Source organism: Crinia signifera, chromosome 6, assembly GCF_055691185.1.
Source record: "Crinia signifera chromosome 6, ASM5569118v1, whole genome shotgun sequence".
Classification (NCBI taxonomy): Eukaryota; Metazoa; Chordata; class Amphibia; order Anura; family Myobatrachidae; genus Crinia; species Crinia signifera.
Genome location: NC_139222.1, coordinates 144,059,549 through 144,080,577, shown reverse-complemented (window position 1 = coordinate 144,080,577; position 21,029 = coordinate 144,059,549). Strand labels below are relative to the sequence as shown.

General features: G+C 41.2%; 1 protein-coding gene across 1 annotated transcript in view; it reads right to left on the bottom strand.

The window, feature by feature from the left end:
- CNTNAP1 (contactin associated protein 1) overlaps positions 1–21,029 on the bottom strand; it is a 68,479-nt gene that overhangs the window by 10,081 nt on the left and 37,369 nt on the right. The window contains exons 13-23 of the mRNA XM_083147520.1: positions 20,480–20,683; positions 18,759–18,915; positions 17,728–17,855; positions 17,172–17,345; positions 16,523–16,741; positions 15,470–15,709; positions 13,507–13,734; positions 10,112–10,242; positions 8,198–8,291; positions 7,213–7,443; positions 2,711–2,755 (exon numbers count right to left, since the gene is read on the bottom strand). Of these exons, the coding sequence (XP_083003646.1) occupies positions 2,711–2,755; positions 7,213–7,443; positions 8,198–8,291; positions 10,112–10,242; positions 13,507–13,734; positions 15,470–15,709; positions 16,523–16,741; positions 17,172–17,345; positions 17,728–17,855; positions 18,759–18,915; positions 20,480–20,683 (1,851 nt within the window). The remainder of the gene's footprint in view (positions 1–2,710; positions 2,756–7,212; positions 7,444–8,197; positions 8,292–10,111; positions 10,243–13,506; positions 13,735–15,469; positions 15,710–16,522; positions 16,742–17,171; positions 17,346–17,727; positions 17,856–18,758; positions 18,916–20,479; positions 20,684–21,029) is intronic.

Sequence of the window (21,029 nt, the reverse complement as noted above, 5' to 3'; positions counted from 1 at the left end):
GTCTAGTGCAATTACGGTCATCATGCAGTCTCTAGATAGCGAGAAATCAGAGGTTCCAATTACCTATATAATAGGAATGGGAACAAACTGTTTCCTTCCTTTTCTAGTCAGAGGAACTGTTTAACGAAACATGGTTGAAGTCTCCTTATACTTTACCTAGCAAGAAGCAATACAACATAAATCACTGCCAAGAAGACCAACATTATGTGTCTAAACTGCTACCATATGGAATAAGGCTATTTACACCATAGCAGGACTTGTGTCAGTAAGGCAGGGGGAGGATGGTCAGAACAATGGAAGGAGGGTCTGCAATCTAACAGTCCAAAATTGCATTTGTCAACTCTGGTGGAAGACATTCATGAGGTCTTTGATTACATGGGTAAGCAGTTATTATACAAGACTAATTGTCAAACTTTCAGCTTCAGCATGCCCTGTATTATAGCTTTGCATTTGGGAAGTGGACACCATGACCAAGAGGAATTCCTTCCCTAGCCTAGGGAAGTCCTGTTGGGTCCTACTATAGATAAAAGTAGTTATCATGCCACAGATGCAGATAAGTTAATTCACCAACCCCATGGAGGGCAGCAGAGGTAAACAGACTTCTGCAGAAATGTATCCAGCTCTCAAACTCTATGGCAAGCTTTCAGCATGATGGACATGCTGCCCACATTGGAAGTCTTAAGGTGAGAGCTCATCCAAAGTTATTACAAAGATAATGGCAGTGGTGGCAGCGTTTCACAGAGCTGGCACTTATCCCTTATCTGAAGGATCTTCTGTTAAATTTAACTCTCCTCAGCTGCAGGACCATGGTCTGCAACCAACACTGACTTTGGAATATTAATCATTGGTGGGATTATCATCAAGATATCCAATCTGATGCATTCACAATAGATGATAATCCTGGGTTGTTCTACTCCTACTGGTAACGGGTGATTTTGCCACAGAACAAACTCCTTCTTTAATGGACAAAACCATGTGCAATGCAGGTGGGGCTGATGTCACCTGTGCATAGAGAATTAAATTTGGGTGAGGTGTGTTTAAACTGAAATCTCAATTGCAGCGTAAAAATAATGCAGCCAGTATTTACCCTGCACATAAACAAAATAACTCACTCAAATCTAACTCTCTCTGCACATGTTACATCTGCCCCACCTTCAGTGCACATGGTTTTGTCCATTAAAGAAAAAGTTTGCTTTTGCAAACCAACCAGAATCAGGCCCATTATGTACAGCTTGAGTGCACCATCACATGAACAGTCAGGTCTTCTTACTATTTTCAAGGATGTATCAAATGCTCCACTACTAGCATCATTTGGTGGCAGTCATTAGATGCCAGTTTCTGCGAAAAAGGGCCATAAGGGTTCACTGAAACATGTGACAGATATTTCCAAGGAGATTCCTGAAAAAAATGTTCCACCCATCTTAGTCTTCATCCTGGGGGTAAACAAAAAAAATAGAAAGCTGATTTTGTCAACAGACTAACCATTGATCCCAGGGTATAGTCCGATTGTCTCACACATTAGCAGCAGAATGTGGAAAGGTGGATGGATCCAGCTGTTGACTTCTGTTTTAAGATGAGGGATGCATATTCATTTTTGCTAGATGCCATTTCAGTTGCCTGGAAATTCAGTGTACCTGTTCCCACTGTACTAGTTTCACAGGTACTCAAAAAGGTAAAATAGAAGCTATATATATAAATAAATAAATAAATAAATAAAACAGTAAAGAGTTCAGCAACACCAGACTTGTACATTTAAGGCCCCTTCCTTTACCAGAGTTCAATATGGCTGACTTGAACAGTGGAAGCCTGTTTTGGCCAAGATCTGCTACAGGACTGGGAAAATCTACATTGCCTTCTGGGAAGTATAGGAGATTTCCTATCTCCCTTTTTGCTTGGACTGATTTCTGTAGGACAGTCTAAACTAAAACTCAGATCTTTCAAAGTTAATGTTTCCACTCTTTTAGTTTTCTTTCAGAGTAAACAACCTCTTTTACCTAAAGTTTGTTTTACACGTGAAGCCTCCATACATCCCCCAATAGCTCTTTAACATGGTGCTGACCCTCCTTTCAAATCAATGTATTTGGTGGAAATAAAGTTCCTGACCTAGAAGATTGCCTTTCTTTAAGCTGTCTCCAGTTATTAGTTTTGGAACTAGGAGCTCATCTTCAATAAAGATAAGCCTGTTCTAAGTCAAATCTTCCTTTTAGGCCAGAGTACGGTCCTTATTCAGATCTGATCGGACTACAACTTTGTTCTCAAAATGGGCAAAACCATGTGCACTGCAGGTGGGGCAGATGTAACATGTATACAGAGAGTTTGATGCACAGAAACAAAATAACTCACGCAAATCTAACTCTCTGTATACATGTTACATCTGCCCCGCCTGCAGTGCACATGGTTTTGTTCATTCCTCAGAAGCTTCACTTGCTAACATTAGCAGTTCTGTAGCCGAGAAAATCCCAATTGCATTTTGAAGAAGCAGATGTTTCTGTGCACCAAGTGTTGAAGCATCTATGACCAAACTGTGCTATATACTTGCCTTCTCCTGTTATTTCGTGCCATGGCTGTGGCTTCTTTTATTAGGTGAGTGCCATATACTTCCAAGCATACATTACAATAGTGACTTTTTCTCCATACCCCTAGGTTGCCATATTCTATTCAGGTGTTCTTACATTCATAAAATCAGTCATTACAGAGTGAAAATACTTACATGCAATAATCCCAGCAAGCTCATTGTCATGTACATGAGGAAACACTAGAAAACAGAACAGAATGAGTTACTGAGCAACTTTAGGGAAACCAGCACATACAGTTTGTGTCCTCATGTTGGACAAAATCATAGCAATGACTTGTCACATTCAAAATGTAACCCTGATACAGATGAATTCATCTTAAATACTATCAATATGAATAAAAGGGTATGGATCATTAGGTCACCACAATGTTGGTCAACAATCATTAGGTCGACATGCATTTAGGTCGTAATGAGTGTAGGTGGACATGGGTTAGGTCAACAGGGTCATTAGGTCGACATGGGGTTTTTCTCTTTGTTGTACCGGACGTCGACACAGTTGACATGGGCACTGAAACGCAGCACTGCTCGCTACACTCGGCACACTATTTTATTCTCCCACCACGCCCTAGTAGATGGTAGGGCATGAAATACCGGCTGTAGGCACATGTCGGCTCAAAAAAACAGCGGAAAACCCCATGTCGACCTTTCGACTGTCGACCTAACCCATGTCGACCTAGACGCATGTCGACCTTCCATCATGTCAACCTAGACTTATGTCGACCTAAATGCATGTCGACCTAATGACTGTCGACCAACATGCTGGTGACCCAATGACCGTATCCCGAATAAAAATATTAAATAAAAAACTTCATCAGGCGTTCACAGTGGTATTTCCACAAAGTGGATATATTCGAAACATAAAAAATGATGGTTTAAAGCAGTGGTTCACAAACTATTTTGAATCATGGTACCCTAGCCCAAAAGTTTATTGATGAGGATTTCAGAAAAAAAATATAAATGAAGAATATAGTGTTTATATGTAATGTTTATGGTCAAGATATGTGGTGAGGAACAGTATTCACTTCTGTTTGTCCGCATATGTTATGATTGGCAGCCACCAGCACTGGTTTTGCCTGTTACATTGACCATAAATAATTTAAATTGGTCCTGGACCACCAACCCAGGGTACCCATGCAAGTATCCCACCGCACCCCTGGGTGCCACGGCACACAGTTTGGGAACCACTGGTTTAAATTGTGAGAAATGAGACCTTGTATATAAGTCTTAAACAAAAGGAAGGTTTTCCACATATCTCTTCTGGCGTCCTAGGGGTTTCACCCTCTATAAGGGCTTATTAGCTCTGCAGCTCCCCCTGCTGAACAATCAGCCCAGCTCAGTGAACACAAGGGCATTTTAAAGATACAGCCAACGGCACTCCTGTTCCAGCATCTCAAAAGAAAAATATATTGGATGGCTGTTGGATCGGCATGAGTGTGTGTGTGGTGGTAGGAGGGGTGTGTGTGTGTGTGTGTGTGTGTGTTCCAGGTACTTGGAAACCCCCGCTGTGTGCGCACATGATACAGTACTATTTCATAACTCCCAAAATGACCCTCTCCAGGAGGGACAGAATGCTCTATTCCTCGACTTCCCTCTTAATTTAGGATCACCATCACCTGTGTTAAAACACCTTTCTTATCAATGGACCTGTTTATAACAGGTGATGGCAATCCTAAATTAAGAGGGATGTCCAGGAACAGAGCACTGTGTCCCTCCTGGAATGGGTCATGTTGGGAGGTATGCTATTTTTCTGGAAAAATAGGTACAGGAACTCCAGGTCGGGGGGGGGGGGGGGGGGGGGGTCGTCGATTAAATAAAAGAGAGACAGAGACAGAGATGTATATATTGTATTTAGAAATGTAGGAACTCACAGGGGACTTTAAAATAAAATTTATCTAATGGAAAGTACATTTTGATACGGTATTGCTTATCATATATCAATGCTCAAACCACCATTATGTTACCACCGGAGTTGCCATGTTATGCCTCCTTTTTATTTTATCTTTTATTATTTAGGTATGTTTATGGAAAATTGTGGATTGCTCCTCATTTAATACTCTTACATCTGTTATCCCTACTGTTTGTAACAATTGCAATATTTGAGGATCAATAAAACATTTAAAAAAAAAAAAAAAATTTTGGCCCAGAAAGAAAATGTTCGGAAACCCAGTTCCTGATGATGTCATATATAATAAGAGGCTCAGGAACGGAGTTCCTGCAGGTATCATGGACTTATCATCTGTTATTTCCATTTTCTGGGTTAGGGCCTAATTCAGACCTGATAGCTGCTGTACGAATTTGTGGATGCCTGCGATCAGATGTTCCCTGCATAATCCACACTGTACAAGTCCGCAAATGACTTGTGAAAGTATCGCCAATCAGCTGAAAATCCATACGCAACTCATTATATAATATATATATATATATATATATAGCGATCCAGGGTGTCAGGCACAACCACCTTAGTTTAGTGCTGCATGGGTGCCCGCATAGGAAAGTAGGTAGACTTGGATGAAGGATGCGGCACACCATTCACGTAAACAGGAACAACTTTTTTAATGCATACAGTATAGCAACGTTTCAATGCCTAATACGGCATTTTCATCAGCCTGATGAAAATGCCGTATTAGGCATTGAAACGTTGCTATATGCATTAAAAAAGTTGTTCCTGTTTACGTGAATGGTGTGCCGCATCCTTCATCCAAGTCTATATATATATATATATATATATATATAAAAATATATATCCAGTGTGCGGACTGGCACTCACTCCTTAAGTAGCATCTGCTGCGGTGCCTCCCAATGGCACAGTGTATAAGCAGGTAGAAGAATGGTGGCACTCGCAGGCTTGAATAAAACAGTGTTCTTTATATAAACATTTTAAAGTGCATACAAGCTCCGACGTTTCAGGGGTATAACCCCGTTTTCAAGGTGCAGAATAGTCACTATTCTGCACCTTGAAAACGGGGTTATACCCCCGAAACGTCGGCGCTTGTATGCACTTTAAAATGTTTATATAAAGAACACTGTTTTATTCAAGCCTGCGAGTGCCACCATTCTTCTACCTGCATATATATATATATATATATATATATATATATATATATATATACATACAATGGCACAGAAGGGTGGCACTCCAGAAATAAATACAGTAGTCAGGGGATAAGGTGATCCAACGTTTCAAATGTTATTACAACATTTTTCATCAGGGTGTAATGTTGTAATATCATTTGAAACGTTGGATCACCTTATCCCCTGACTACTGTATTTATTTCTGGAGTGCCACCCGTCTGTGCTATTGTATATTGGATATAAATAGCAATGTTAGTGAAAAACAGTGCTATATAAATACAGAAACTCCCATGAGGGAAAATAGCACTCACCAGACTGCAAAGCATCAGAGATTCGCAGGGGCACGATGTCCCATTTTAATGGGTAACATATGGAGCCTGCCGACGTTTCGGTCCTACAGGACCATTCTCAAGGCAGTGAGGTATCGAACAGGTAACACGGTCGTCACAGCAATAAAGGTAACAGGGACAGGGAGCCGGTGTCAGAGGCCCTGCTGGCAGCCAGTCACAACTTGGCATAGCTGCACTGACACTGACAGCGTATTGACAAACACTAACCACGTGACCGGCAGACTTCCATCAGCATCCCTGATTGGTCTGCCCCACGTGACTGGATAGTGCACACGCACCTGGTGATCCCTTCATCTGCGATCCCCACCGCCTGGAAAGCATCTATGCCCACAGCGGCTAGTGTGACTGCGCTGACCTCCGCTATATGCGCCTCACATTGGCACTTTGAGCCGCATAACATCGCGGCCGGGCACTTCCGGTCTGACCCGGAAGTGACGCCGTGGGTTCCACCTTGTGGAGCGCACGCGGAAGTGGGAGTTGACACACTCCCCTATAAAGCAGGGCCCGGACACCGGCTCCCTGTTCCTGTTCCCTTTATTACTGTGATGACGTGTTACCTGTTCGATACCTCACTGCCTTGAGAATGGTCCTGTAGGACCGAAACTTCGGCAGGCTCCATATTTGACCCATTAAAACAGGACATCGTGCCCCTGAGAATCTCTGATGCTTTGAAGTCTCTGGTGAGACTGGGAGTTTCTGTATATATATATATATATATATATATATATATATATATATATATATATATATAATGGTTGGTGGGTCCTGGCACTCGCTATACAAGGCTTACTTACTTACCTGTTGCCATCCGCATTTAGGAACCAAGGCAGTCCCACAATATCGCAATATTCCGGCGGCACTCAGGAATCAACTGAACAAGAAGCACAGCCTCACACGTGTATTAGCCGACGTTTCAATAAGGTTTACTTATTTTCATCAGGGCATGGCCTGATGAAAATAAGTAAACCTTATTGAAACGTCGGCTAATACCCGTGTGAGGCTGTGCTTCTTGTTCAGTTGATTCCTGAGTGCCCCCGGAATATTGCGATATATATATATATATATATATATATTTATATATATATATATATATATATATATAAACTTTAGACCTGGTCAGACTTAATTTTTTTGTTCCTATGAATTTATCACCACTGCCTAATTCAGGAATTCACTAAAAAGAGATATCACAGACGATAAGTTCTTGTTCCTTACCTGCCCCAATGTACCATGGGTCCAAGTCATATGGTATGTGGTATATTTTCAAGGGCATGGCACCACAGTTAGATTCCACCAGAGATCCCTTCACTGTGATCAATGCTGCCATCCTACGAGATCGGAAGATATCTCGTATTGGTGTGATGTTGTTGAAGCGTACATCTGCCAGGCATCCTATGAAACCTGGTGTGTTAAATTTCTGCACTTCGGGATCTATTGCGCCAGTCTCTAAAAGCAGAAAATCAGGGGTATGTCAACAAATACTTCAACAGTTCCCAATGACCCCTACCGTATTCATTTTACCAAAGTAGTGAAATAAAAATCACACACACAATATTCATATTAGATTGGTTTAGAACAAATAATTGTCAGGGATCTTAAATGTCTGTTATAGTAGAAGGGGTGTGGTATAATAGATCTACAATGTCTTGGTAAACAGTCAATAGGACAATGGTGGTTAATGTCAACATGTACAATATGTCACCAGAGTGAAAGGTTTTTATGGACAAATCTTGTATATTCCATGTTATGTGACCATCATCAGTGTATACATGTGTATGATTGCCGCACTCCGAACAAGATTACTATTCCCAAATTTGTGTCGCCCAATTGTGTGTCGGCCATTGTTATGCCAACTTTTTAAACCTGTTGACCATATGGTGTCGACCTATTGACTGTCAATCAATATGCCAATGACTGTCAACCAATTTATCATCTAGATACCACTGGAAACACTGAGGTTAGAAAGTTGGTTGCCACTCAAGGGATCCAAATATTCTTAATTACCACAGCCCTCAATGGCCATGGGAATGAAGGAGAATCCACAGGAGTACCTTAAGCCATGCAAAGTCCAGCATGTGTCTTTATAATGGTAGAAGATTGGACGGCAAAAAAGTGAGACCATGTTTGTATAGGATGTGTTTACTTGTATATAACTATAGGGACAAGTTGTGAACAGAGAGCTAGGATAAGAGAAACTGACCTACGACTCTGCCAAGATATAGAGCTTTTGGGGTGTCAAACTTTGGGTCCTCCCACAAGAAAAACTGTTTCTCCACCACGTCATAGTAGTCCACCTGTAAGGAGTAGAATTAATGTTCAGGCCTAACACACACATTTTGACATTTAATTAAGTGATCAAACCAGCTCACAATATCATCCAGCATGTGATTAGTCTAATGGTGTGTACACACGGCAGATCCTGCCTTGAGATGCGAGTCCCGACACGATCAGATCGCATCGGGACTTGCATCGCACGGCATGACAGAGGGGCACAATTTAGACTATATAGTGTAGATCTGCAATATATAGTGTTGCCTGCCCTCTCTATCTGGCTGCCGATATGCGCTCACACGGTAGCCCTAAAAAAGCATGCAATATTGCTTCCGATGTTCCCTATATCGGGAACATCGGAAGCCAAATCTTACCTTCTGTACACACTATAACACAGATTTACACTTACCAGTTCTGGCTATATAACTAAACCAGATCAGTCTTTATAACAGGCATGTCCAAACTATGGCCCTCAAGCTGTTGTGAAACTCCAAGTCCCATCATGCCTTGCTACAGTTTTGCTATTAGGGAATGCTAAAACTATTGCAAGGCATGCTGGGATGTGTAGTTTCACAACAGATGGAGGGCCATAGTTTGGACATGCCTGGTTTATAAGCACATAGAACAATGTTTCTCAAATCCAGTCCTCCAGGACCGCTAACTGTGCCTGTTTTCCAGGCCCCCATCCAAAATGAGGGGATATATTAGTACCACCTTTAAATCTTTGAAATGTATTAATCAGTAATGAATACACCTGTACTTCAGCTTGCAAATATAGAAAAACTTGGACTGTAAGTGTATCTGAGGATGGGATATGAGAAATACTAGCCTATAACACATGTGAGCTTAATACTATGCTCAGCAATGTTTGTGGTGGATGTTGGTCTGGCTCCCCAATTTGAATGTTGGACGGTGCTGCAGCCCACCTCTAGAGCCACACTGCATATCTAACAGACTGGGGTTTGTATAGATACATTCAGCTTTTACCACAGTCTCCTACCCTCAATAACTAATAGATGCATTACTACCATCCCTACCCTTCCAGTACTATGCTGCCTCAAATTGTTTCAATAACTATGGTCTCTTAAATTTCCAGTACCATATATAGCACTTCACCACAATAGCACATGTTCACTCTCCAGTTTCTCCTATGCCTCCTATACCATGTCACCTTTACTTAAAACAATATTCAGTTCCCATTATCTCTCAGCCTTCCAATAGAGTAAATGCCACCCCACCAGAGAGAAATCCTGCCTTGCAAATCAATGTCTGAATAGACGTGTACAGACTTCACCACCATGCTAATGTTTCCAAAACCGTTCATAAGCCACTCGAATAATTTCACCACTGCTCATCGCTGTTCGCATGCTCCGAGTATGGACTTACTCGGTGACTGCAATAAAATCAGCCTGATCGAGGCCAGAGCTGATGTCACACACCCTCCCCTAAAATGCATGGGCACGCCTGCGTTTTTTTTAAACACATTCATGAAACAGTTGGGTACAACCCCCAAATGCTGGCTTCCTGTCAATCACCTTGGGAATGGCTAGTGATCAAGAGTGGCAGGATTTATTTGCTGGCCGGCGTCATGCATGTGCATTGTCTATCGATAATCTGATCGCACAGCAGCAAAAAGGTCTGTATGCAAATAATATTGCACACATTCCCATAACACAGACCATCTCCCTACTTCCGCTAACTTACTTATGAGACCATGCATCTCTTATGCGCCTCAATTGCAAACAAAGACTCCGGAATCTGGATGCATGTTGAGAAGAAAAAAACGCTCCACAGCATCCGCTGTCCGTGGAGCATCTTCCAATGGGCAAGACTTTCACTTTACCTGAATGTAAATCGTACGGTAGTCCCTGGTGACGTTAACCCTGTGAGGTCTGCCATCTGTCATGTTTTTTTTACTCAGCTGGAAGACATTTGGGCTTTTGCTGCGCAGCTGGTAATTCATCTGCAAGGTTCCTGTGATAACACAAATAGAATTTGATTGATTTGAATATAATGCAAAACACATGAAAGGGGCATTCTCCAACTGCAAGCCACCGAGCCCGAAGCGTGGCGAGCGGACACGGATGTTGTTTCAAAGCAACTGACGATATCGCATGCCATTTGCATGCAATTCCATCATATACATTCCGTGTCCCCTCGCCACGCTTCGGGCTCTGTGGCTCGCTGCACTCGCCACGCTATATAAAATCAACTCTATGCCCGCTTGGATAGTGGGGTAATGAAATGGATAGTAAATCGCATGCGATATCAGATGCGATATCGAATGTCAAATTCGCATGCGATATCGCATGCGATCTAGTGGCGCCGTGAAACTACACAAGTACCCTTAAAACATCATTGTGCCGATACATAACTTGAAACAAAAGTTCTTCAAGCACTTGACTGATAAATATTTATATATCTTATATGGTACTTGTTTCCCAGCACAGCGCCCATCGGGTACCATCGCATACCTTAACTTAAGGTATGCGATGGGACCCGTCCGACCCAATTTCGGGCTTTTTTTGAGGTTTCCCAACAAATGTAAAATCGGGTCCATCGCATGCCATTATAATGGCATGCGATGCGACCAATGCGACCGACCCGATTTTATATTGTAAGCATTGTATGTAATGTTAAATTCCTATGTAAAATCGGGTCCACTGTATGCCATTATAATGGCATACAATGCGACCAATGCGATGGACCCGATTTTACATAGGAACCAATGTTAAATGGCCCCCCATACCCAATTTTTTATTGTATACCCACCCTGATGGGTAATTTGTATGTCAAATGCCCCCCCCCCCCCCCATTGTTAACACCCCCCCACGATGAGCGCCAAACCGAAGCGTAGCGAGCCCGCGAGGGGCGGCGGTACACGTCCTCCGACCTTTTCATACCCCCACTATCCACGTCAGCGTGGAGTTGATTTTATATAGTGTGGCGAGCGCAGCGAGCCACCGAGCCACGAACCCAAAGCGTGGCGAGCGCATGCGTAATACCTGTGAAGAAATGCGCGTCCGCTCGCAGCGCTTCGGGCTCGGTGGCTCGCTGCGTTTACCACACTATATAAAATCAACTCCACGCCAACGTGGATAGTGGGGGTATGAAAAGGTCGGAGGACGCGTACCGCTGCGCTCGCCACGCTTCGGGTTCACGTTGGCGTGGCTTTAACAATGGGGGGGCATACAATGAAAAATGGGGTCTGGGGGGCATTTAACATTGGGGCCAATGTAAAATCGGGTCGGTCGGGTCAATCACTTGGGTACTTATGTAGTATCTGGGCTGCCGATTTTGTGATTGTATGCCTTACCTTAAGGCATACAATCAGATGCGATGCGATGCGATGCGATTCGATGCGATTTTGCATAGGATTCAATGTTAAGAAGGTCCTGTTCATTTCCCCACTATCCAAGTGGGCATAGAGTTGATTTTATATAGCGTGGCGAGCGCAGCGAGCCACCGAGCCCGAAGCGTGGCGAGCGAAGCGTGCCCCGCGAGGGGACGCATATTTCTTAAAAAGCATTCTGTGTCCCCTCGCGGGGCTCGCTACGCTCGCCACGCTTCGGGCTCGGTGGCTCGCTACGCTCGCCACAGGTTTATATCCAACTCCATGCCCACTTGGATAGTGGGGAAAGGAAAAGGACCCCTTTTTCCCATTGAATTATATGTTAAAATGGACTCAGACCATTTTAACATTGAATCCTATGGAAAAATCTTGACCATCGCATCGCATACGATTTGGTCGCATGCGATGCGATACGATGCGATGCGATACGATCCGATTTCTAAATCGGACGCCCAGATACTACATAAGTACCATCACTTGTTTCCTAGCACAGCGCTACCGATTTTAATTGTATGTAATCGGGTTGCAAAAATCGGGTCAATCGCAACCAAATTGCATGCGATGCGATTGACCCGATTTTTGCAACCCGATTGCATACAATTAAAATCGGTGGCGCCTTGCTAGGAAACAAGTACCTTTTATATATATATATATATATATATATATATATATATATCTGCTTGCTTGGTCTTTGGACTCAGCATTATTGCTTGGAGACTGAGGAGATTTAAGTATTTCAATGCAATTCCAGGAAGAATCAGAATAAGAATCACTTTATTGCCAAGTATGTCAATGTACAGCATACATAATACACAGGGAATTTGTTTCCAATAACCATATTCCCTGTTATGTTAATATATATTTTCCAGGGGCAGATTGGGAAGATACACAAAGACAACTAAAGGGAGAGAAGCACTATATCAGTGTACCTTACTGTGTGTTCACAGTTCCCTTTTTCAGCTAAACTGATTTTGGATTAACCTGCTCGTTGCTATGGGATACTTCAAGCAAATTAAATTATTGGTGCGTAGAATTTGCTTATTTAGTAATGGAGAAATATACTCTTGTGAAATGCAAATATCACTTGTTTTGTGATGACATACAAGTTTTGCACAGTTTTATACATTTGCAATAACCACGCCACCTATGTGTATCTGTATGCCTTCACATATAGGTTTTTCTGCTTTCATGGTGTTTATTGCTAACTGCAGCTTATCTACAATAATCTGTTTGATCCAGCAGACAAATGTAAAATCAAACAAAGGGTGGGGCATTCTTTGCTTACTGGGAAATGAGCTGGGGGCCCATGGTCCATCCAGTTTACATTGATGAACTAAAATGTCATTCAATCAAGGAAGGGCAGGTGCCTCTGCCATACTGTTATTAATTATTTAAGAACCAGGGAATTGCTTACATTTAAAAAACACAGTTTCACCATATATCTGAGCCTTCTAAGCAACTTTTTATAAAAAAATAATTTACAACTATATATCTTTTAATATTTGGATAATATTTCCAATATATGACCCATGTGCTCTTGTTGATAATACATCAGAGCCCTATACATCCATACATTAACGGTGATAACCTGCGGTGTGCATGTTCACATTGTACTCAGTAATCCTAGCAATATAATAACATGCAGGCCATACTTGGAACTCGGCTATAGAACAACCAGGACCAGATGCACTAAGCTTCAAAAGTGATAAAATGGAGAGTGATAATCAACCAACCAATCAGCTCCTGCCTGACATTTCTCAAACTTTTGAAGCTTGGCCCTCAATGTGTTATTCTGTAGCCAAGAACAAGACAACCAGTTTTCAGATAACTTTTTGTTTTAAACAAATATAATGAAAACTTTATAAAACATACAAGAAGCCACTCACCATCTGGTCTAAGAAGGAATGCTATGTAATCAGAGGAGAATGAGCTGATGTACAGAAGAACAGCTGGGGCTGTAGTTGTCCTGAAGCTAAATGAAATTTCCTCACGGGTGAGGTTGCTGACAAAAAGCGGAAGGGACACCACTTTGGCAAATTCTTGGGCAGCCACCATCCCAGCGGACAGGATATTGTGACGGAGCCAGGTTCCTGCCTCAAAATATGCACCAATGTCTAAGGAAAGATTGGAAGACCAAAACAGAGATCAAATTGGAGGATATATGTTCATTCTAATTTGAGTATAAATAAGTTACTTCTAAATGAGAACATTTCCAAGGGTGGAAAATAAATACTAGAATGCAGGCACAGGGCCAAAGTAATGAGGGCACTGCGCCCTTTTCCTGCCACCACCAGCACATAGAAATATTAGGTTTAAGAAAAAACAAAAAGGTATTTAAATAGTTCTGGTGGCTCTTATCTGCTAACTTTACACAACATTGTTCTAAATGTAGCATGTATATATGCTATATATATATATATATATATATATATATATATATATATATATATATATATATATGACTGAGCTGATCCAAAATGTGTAGCATACTAAATTATTCTTATTTGCATCGCAGACGTAGCAATGTGGTTTGTTAATGCATCTGCAATGTGAATAAGAATTAAAATGTTAAGAATAATATGGTATGCTATGCCACTGGCATATCAGAAACACCATATCAGGAACACCAGGCTGCCACTTTAATCACACAGGAATTTCACCGCAGACAGGGCCGGATTATAATGGAGGCACAAGGGGTCAGTGCCCCTGGGCCCCCCTCTAGCTAGGGTCCCCCTGTGTTTGGCATGTATTTTTTTTTTTTTTTAAGAATTTTTTATTTTTTTTTTGCTAAAGGTTTTGTGCATGGCAGTGGGGTAGTGATGCAGCTTCACCTATCTGCCAATGTGACAATGATTAATGGTGCTGAGCATCAGGAGCCAAGGCACACTGATTGCACAAGTGTGCTGTGCATTACTGGGAGTTTAATAATTCCCATGACACTTTGCTCAGTGAGAGGGCAGAGGCTGAGAGGTTTGTGCTGAGCTCTGATTGGTAGAGCTCATTACATGCTTCTCAGGCCCATGGAGAACAGCAGCAGCAGCTTAGTCATGGGAGGGTTTTTAATCAGAGGCAGCACTAGGACTGTGAGGTCTCCTACAGAGTAAGGTGCAGAGGGACAAACACAGGCTTTTCATGTGGTAAGTATGTATGTGTACTGTATGTGTGTGTGTATATATATATATATATATATATATATATATATATATATATATATATATATATAAACAGTTGTAGGAGAACCGCACTCAGTCCACAAAAGGAGACACAGGGTGGTGCTCCACTCTAGAGGATCTTCATCCCAATCATACAATTTTTCAAATGAAGTAGGCACTCACCAGCACTGAGAGTTGTGCAAAAAATGCAGATAAAGTTTTATTCCATCAAGTCATCAGTAATAGTAATAGACTATTACTGATGACTTGATGGAATAAAACTTTATCTGCATTTTTTGCACAACTCTCAGTGCTGGTGAGTGCCTACTTCATTTGAAAAATTGTATATATATATATATATATATATATATCCCCTGCAGTTACCCATTGACCAAGTTTATTCTGCCTTTACTCTGTGTTTTGACAGTGTAATATTCTCCCATGCAGTTTGCGGCCAGTAATGACAAGTGCAAAGGGGCCCCCCTGTCTAAAGTACCCCGGGCCCCCCGAAGGCTTAATCTGGCACTGACCGCAGATGAAGCACAACAGAACTTCATGTGAGGAAAAGCCACAGCGCAGCGAAATCACCCAGGACCTGGTACAATCAAAGCCACAGTTTAAATGGACACAACTGTAGTCTCTGCATGATAAATCATGTAATCATCTACCTGAGCATCTCAAAGAAATTCTCCATTACCTCTAGTGCAGAAAGGACCCTCAAAGCCTGTTCCATTGCAGTCACAGGTGTAGTAACTGTATCGCTCTACACAACGGGCCCCATTCTGACACTCCATCCGGGGCCTCTCACAGTAGCCAGTGCAGTTAGTTCTCACACCTAATGATTCATTGGCCTTGCCTTCCAAATCTAAGGTCACACCATTCATCCGAAGTCCACGGAGGCAACCAATGAATGCCTTCATTCTGTAATCTGCAGTACCTGTGATCAAGAAGCATAAAAGGTACAGATAATGAAATGGGTGGTCTATATAGAGGGGACCACCAAGTTAAATCTCCAGCTCCAGAATTTTTTACTTCAGATTCCACTATGTGAAGTGTTTTGGTATTTTTCATATCCTCAAGTAGTGCCCTTGCAAATAAATAAATTGCATATGAGCACAGGTTGAAGATGTCCTGATTTTGTTCAAACAGCATCTCATGGAACATTGAGAGACTTGTTCTGAGTTGTACGCAAAGTGACTATATTTGTAGGCAGCCGTGGAATCCAGGTTTACAACCTTATGCTAAAGCGAAATTCCATTCAGTTATTGCACACACGCATGCAAAAAATGTCATGGCGTTGTGCTCGTGACACCACCCCGCTTGGTGTATGACTTTTTGGGTTCTAGCCACGTCTATGTCCATATTCTCTTCATGCTGGGTGTTTGTCCAGCACTCTAGGAGAGCTGACCCACACATGTGCAGCTCTACTATTTTATTGTCACCCCCTCAGACAGTATTATCCAGTGCGGTCCACATCTGCAAGCAGGAAGTCATGCAATCCATTGTTTTTATGCCAGCAGTCATCTTTATTATCGGCTTTTGCACACACCCCATGCTAAGATCAGTCTAGAAACAGGCTTCCTTTATCCACACACATGACAAGAATTGCTTTCCATGCACGCCCATGACACTTTAATGTGAAACTATTGATCACACATAAATTACAGCCACTACAAACTCAACTAGACAGGGGAGGCCATTTTGTCAGTGACACTTATATTATTTTTTTAGATCGTTTCTGTGAACTCACCTACATAAAGTGGTCTATCGTATGAAGTATTTAGGTAGGTCTGGAGAGGAAAGTTGCGGATCACCCAAGGCATTTTGTCCACTTTTAGTCGGGCAAGCTTGACATTCATTTCAGCCTTCACTTGGTGCCACTCGTTGTCATTTAGGGGTATTGGTGATTTTACAGTGACATTTTCGTGACCATTTCCAATATCATAAATAAACACCAAGTCAGTTGTTGCTGGTGTAATTGTGAACAGAATGAAGATGGTTTATAAAGATATAGCATTGTTAATACAGATTATTATATGGCATTGAAACAATTATTGGGAAACAGGCCTGTGTTCTAATTGAATAAAAAACATTTTTTAACCCAGTAACAATATTTAGTCTATTGGCAGATTATTGATAGGTACAGATACTACAGATAGCGGAGGCAGCCATTTTTGTCAGTTTCATAAGATTTTACCTCTCAGTTCACTATGAAACATGTTCAAGTAGTTATAGAGACACCTCCTGTTAAACATATTTAGTATGACTATAAACTTCAGCTAATATAGCATCTTTTAGTATTAAATTCCTCGACAGTGTTTCTTAAATTAGATAGATAGATAGATAGATAGATAGATAGATAGATAGATAGATAGATAGATAGATAGAACCTCACTTACTATTCAGTTCAATTCTGATGAAAATCCGAAAGTCACTGGCCATGTTCTCTAGAAATGTTCCAGAAAAGGAGGTGGTCTTGAAGTAAAAGGAGATATCCATGCTTTTCTCTGGTCGGAAGGTTGGGAAAATAAGGCTGGCTGCTTTCATAAATGTTACAGTATTCCACGTATTCCCTGTCAGTCAGTGAGAAAATACAGCTAAACAAATATTGCACAGCCAATCGCCAATTTATCTTTAATTAAATATATGTAAATGATATAGAATGACGTCAATTCAGACATTTGCATTGGTAGACATAGTTTAGACAGGCTATCACAGGTCTATACTCTCTTGTCTCAGGGAGAAATGGGCATCTAAATGTGAATTTTAATTATTCATTATCAAGAAAGAAGAGGCTCCGCTTCCATTATTCTACCATCTTATGAAATAAAATGTGACTTTAATCTATAGCAAGCGCTGCTAGATGGATCAGGATACATAAGTGGGCAGATTTGCATGCAGGCAGTTGAGTCATGTTTTTTAAACTAGTATGGTTGGTAGAGAAGCATCTCTTACTGTCTCCATAGCAACGTAGAGGTCCAACTAAAAACCAGGCCTCAGAGCTGGAACGGTTGGTATCTCCTACAACTACTTGGGTCACTGGTAGATGATCACGGAAAGTCAGTAAACCTTTGTCATATCGCCTAAAACAAAATTCACAACAGAAACAATACAAGTGGTCACTTTGGTATTGTGACGTTGAAAGACAAGCCATTCATTTGGACATTAAGGGCCTTATTCTAGTTCACTCTTTCTGACAAAATCCTTCTTAGATGGACAAAACCATGTGCACTGCAGGGGGGCAGATGTTAAATGTGAAGAGAGAATTAGATTTGGCTGAGTTATTTTGTTTCTGTGCAGGGTAAATACTGACTGCTTTTTTTTTACACTGCAATATAGATCTCACTTTAAAGCAAAACCCCACCCAAATGTAACTCTCTCTGCACAAGTAACATCTGCCCCACCTGCAGTGCACATGGCTTTGTCCATCTATGAAGGATTTTGTCAGAAAGAGTTAACTAGAATAAGGCCCTAAGTGACATTTCAAGGTTATTTTTGCCTTTGAAAGGATTACACTAATGCTTTAAATCATCAAGCAGATGCGCCATGATAGCACCGATGCCTGCACCTAGGGAAGCTACTACATGACCCCCTTACTATACTAAATTAAACTAGCTTTTTTATTAACATTGTTCCCAGCCCGTCAAAATGACGCACCAACATAACAGTAATGTTGGGAGCCACATAGTAGCTACAGGCATGCAAAACACTTGAATTGTCCCCATAGAAGTGAACAGCAGCATTAGCGTTTTATTATATAGGATGATGTTGTAATTGGGAACAAAAGAAGGCAGGTTATTAACAGCACAAAATGAAATTTATTATGTGTACACATTTCTATAAGCACTTTGCATGACCACTACAACATTTTAGTTGCCTATAGATTACTTTCTACAATATATGAAATACTAAATAGCTATTATTATTTTACAAGATGTAATCAGTCACGTTTTGAATATAATATCACCCAAGTTACATTTACATACCATTGCAGGTGATCAGCATCACAGTTGCAGAAATATCTTGGATCTGCACATGTCTTCTCTATGCCACAAGCGCATCTTTGAATACCAGGGTTGGAGCCACCCCAGTAGTAATGTCTTTCATTATTGCGCCCCATCCAGAAGCTGTAAGGTAGCCCCACTGTTAAAATGTTAAACAAAAATGGTCAAAATTGACAATATAGTCTAACATCTTTAGAGTATTCATTGCATCTGTTTGTGTTCCTTGCTACATTATTTGACCTCATTTCTCTATTAGTACCAGATATATCAAGCTTCAAAAAGTGATAAAGTAGAGAGTGATGAACAACCAGCCAATCAGCTCCTACTTGTAATTTTTCAAACCCAGCCTGTAACATGATGGGTAGGAGCTGATTGGCTGGTTGTTTATCACTCTCCACTTTATCACTTCTAGAAGCTGGATACATCTGCACCTTAATGATGGATTATATGGGTGTGGTTGTCTAGACAACACAATCGGGCACTAAGATGGGATGTGTCGTGAAGCTGCTACTAGGAAAGGGAGTGAGAGATCCCTTTAACAAGATACAAGAAAATAAAAAATAGTAGTGCTACTTAGACAATATTAAAATTAAAAATACTTGTGATTTTAATACATTGATAATAAACAATGATGCACAATATTAAAATTATAAAAAATAATTTTAAAGCACAGGCACCCAGAGCACTTTGCTCATTGAGAATATAGTATTGGGATCCACTCCTATTTGTACTGCCAGATGGTCTTTATAAAACAATATCCAGAAAAAAGTCTCTCAAGTTTGTAGGAGTACTATATGCTCAATTAGAAAAGTGTTCTGGTGCCTGTGCTTCAAAGTTATTATGTATAATTTTCATATTGTGCATCATTGTTTATTGTCAATGTATTAAAATCACACTCTAAAATCAAGTCTTTTTAATTTTAATATTGTCTAGCGCTACTACTTTTTTTTTTCTTAATGATGGATTGTTGGTATTTTAGTATTTATTTATATTACATGAATTTACCAAACAAAACTCAAGATCTGTTCTCCGTAGAAGAGGTAGCGCCTACATATTGTTTCTGAGCAGAGTTACTTCTGATTGGTCATATGTTGGATGTAGTCTGAGTGTATCAAAGGCGTTTTTTTTTTAAGGTATAGACAGTATAAAGCAGAGGCGCTGTGTTCTCCTTTTTCCTGCCATAGAGATTTAAGTAAATCTACAGCTTTCTGCTATAGCAATATAAAGCTTTCCCAGTTCCTGTTATTTCACAAAGAGCACTCAGACTATTTTACAATATAGGTAAGGTATACTTGTATTATATACAGTATGTACAGATGGAGCCACTGTCATCAGAGCAGCTCCCAGCATGCCAACCGCCATCTGCCAATTGCCGAATGGGGCCCCCGAACATCAAGATGCTCGCGTGCCCCAATCTTGCCAATGGATGTGGTAGCGCGTGAGATGCTCCCGCGTCATCGCCATCTGCCAGATACAAGTGGATGGTGGCCGCACAGAGAATGGCCCCATCTGTAGAAGGTAAACCTGTATTGTTTAAACCCAGCTTGTAATGCTACAACCTGGCATTTGATCACTGGTTTCATGTAGGTACTGTATATCAAAAATCACATTTAACACCATTTGATTAATCTATGTTCTTGAAAAGTAAGCCTAGCTGATGAACTGTACCACTACCCAGAATACCTTGCTTGTTCCTGCCTTACTTGGTGTATTGAGGAGCTTGGATTTGTAGCAGGAGAACTCTATTCTCTGCTCACAGTATTCGGATCCATTAGCCAGCGAGGACACCTCACCCCATGACGCATTCCAGTAACGTAACTCTCCCAGATACGGCTGATCTGGACTGGAACCAACAACCTTGCTGCGATAATACCGGTCATGTTGCACGATGGTCCATGCTCTTTCCTCTAAGCAGGTGATGAAAACATTATTTCATTTTTTATGTCATTCTGTATTTATCCTTCTATGAACATTATGCATTCACTTTAACATCATTTATTGCTAGGCTATGTTTTTTTTAGCATATGCAGATAAATAGATAAGAACAGCTAGATGTAACCCTCCTTCTATTTACAATAAAAACAAAAGCCCTTCATAGCAATTACAATTATCATTGCATATGTTCAGGGCCAGATTTGTGCCTAGGCCCGTGAGGCACGGGCCTCAGGGCAGCACCAATCAAGGGCGGCACGGCAGGCTGACATTTAAATAGCAGCATGGCAGAGCGGGTGGGCAGCGGCAAGTGACAAGCTT